The sequence below is a fragment of the Corvus brachyrhynchos genome, unplaced genomic scaffold, assembly GCF_000691975.1.
Source record: "Corvus brachyrhynchos isolate BGI_N302 unplaced genomic scaffold, ASM69197v1 scaffold106, whole genome shotgun sequence".
NCBI lineage: Eukaryota > Metazoa > Chordata > Aves > Passeriformes > Corvidae > Corvus > Corvus brachyrhynchos.
Window position 1 is genome coordinate 2,045,642 of NW_008238834.1, and position 1,980 is coordinate 2,047,621.

At 37.7% G+C, this 1,980-nt stretch overlaps 1 protein-coding gene across 1 annotated transcript in view; it reads right to left on the reverse strand.

The window, feature by feature from the left end:
• CUNH18orf8 (chromosome unknown C18orf8 homolog) overlaps positions 1-1,980 on the reverse strand; it is a 17,002-nt gene that overhangs the window by 8,598 nt on the left and 6,424 nt on the right. Inside the window, exon 6 of the mRNA XM_017738251.1 lies at positions 890-1,030. Coding sequence (XP_017593740.1) covers positions 890-1,030 — 141 coding nt within the window. The remainder of the gene's footprint in view (positions 1-889; positions 1,031-1,980) is intronic.

Consider the following 1,980-nt stretch of genomic DNA (forward strand, 5'->3'; position numbering starts at 1 on the left):
TGCAACTTGACACAAATTGTGAAGAAGGGGGAACCATAACCTAAGATGTTCAAAAGAAAACTGGGAGCAGCTAGTAGGTTCCTCCCAGACACCTAAGGGAACATCAATTCAGGATGCAGTACAGACCCTACACAAGATTAACACAAACCATGTGAATAAGCTGCCTTTTAATCTCTTTACCCTTAAACTGCCACAGAAATCTTCCTAATCCATTCATAGGAGCAAGACAAATGCTGTAGTTCCTTTCCTCATTTTTAAAATCACCTGACTGCATCATTAACTTCAAACAGATTCTAGTTCTCACAACACACTTTTTCCAAGATAAAATGAAAAATATTTTCCCAGTAACACAGTAAGTGTTGCCCACAGGGAAGAAGACCAAAAGAAATAACTACTGTAGACAAAGCCCTCTCTCTGCTTGGGACAACAGTTGTTTCTTAAGTGCTTTTTTCTTTATCTCTTTTCCATCCAGTCATATTTGGAAGGTTATAATTATAATCACAAGTGAAAGGCCCTTACTTTTTATTTTTCATACTACAGAGAGCAAATGCTCATATTAAAAGTAAATCATAAATACCTATTTAAGTGAAAAAAATTCTCTTTAAAGACATCTAAGTTGTAAAATATTTTAGTCACCGATTTTTTCTTTCCTTTCTCAAGGTCAACTGTCCATCTTTGTCTGGACACACCACTTTTCAAAGAGCATGTAAGAAAGGGTGAATTACCTAATTTTAAGCCATCACCTAGGAAATACCTTATAGATTTGCTTATTGTCATACAAGGATGTGAACACATACACTCCTGGAAGAAATTCAAGGAATAGAATATTTGGATGAAGAAGCAGTTTAAGAAAAAATTAAAATGAAAAGTTTGGAACACATCCCTTTACCTTGAAATAGAACGGCTGCAGGACATTGCCAAGGACAGTGGTTGAAAGGAGGATAACAGAGCTCTCTGGACAATACATGTACCAATTGACATTAATACTCTGATTCTTCAGAAGCTTTAAACTTCGTTTCTCTGGCAATACCTGGAAACACAGAATATTAGCATTATGTTACCACCAGTATTCCAACAGCATAAATGGTAATGCACAGGAGCAAGGAATGTAAATGAGAAACAGTTAAGTGTAAAGACATTTACCATGCTAGAATTAAACATCAGAAACCTGGCAATTATGGCTTAGGCCCCACTTTACTGTAGCTAAGGAAATAAAGCACATCAAATCCTAATGAGCTCAAAGGTGCTGTGTTTTCCCACTCATCCAGACCTGGGTATACATTCTGTGCACAATGGAGAAAACACCTGGCTTGAAACTGATGCCTTAAGAGGCCTCCTAGACACAGAGACTGGACAGGAGTAAAAGAATAAAATAGGTATTTATTTGAAAGGCCTCCAAAGGTACCCCCTGGGGCCAGAGGCTATTGCCAAGATGGACCCCAAGATGGAGAACAGGTCATGAGTTCTTCACACCTTTATAGGTTTGGTTCATTTGCATATCAGGGTTAATTCTCCAATTAAAGCTTCAGTTCAATGATGTAATTCCCCTCAGCTTGCCCCCCCTTAGAGGCTCTTTGGATTATACTCTTTGGGCCTAGGATGGTCTGGGTGACCTTGGAGAGCAGGCCAGGAGAGGCTTTGTTATGTCTACCTAGCACAAGTGAACAGAAATTAGCAAGCTACAAGAAACCTCAGAGTTACACTCTAAGCAGTACAGAATCAGGAAAATATAAAAGTTAAAACCTAGGCATCAAAACAACCGGTGAAGTTTTATCAAAAAGTTCTTCTTACAATATTCTTACTGCATTCACAGCTTCCTTAATCTTTTGTAGAACTAAGTATATAAACCAATTCTCTTCATTTTAAGGGCATAAATATCCTCTCTTTAAAAAGACACTTACTTGATTTGGTCCTTTTACCTGCATGTTTGACATTCATAATCCTTTCAGGTGCTAAATATATATTTTCCCCTTTGATCAG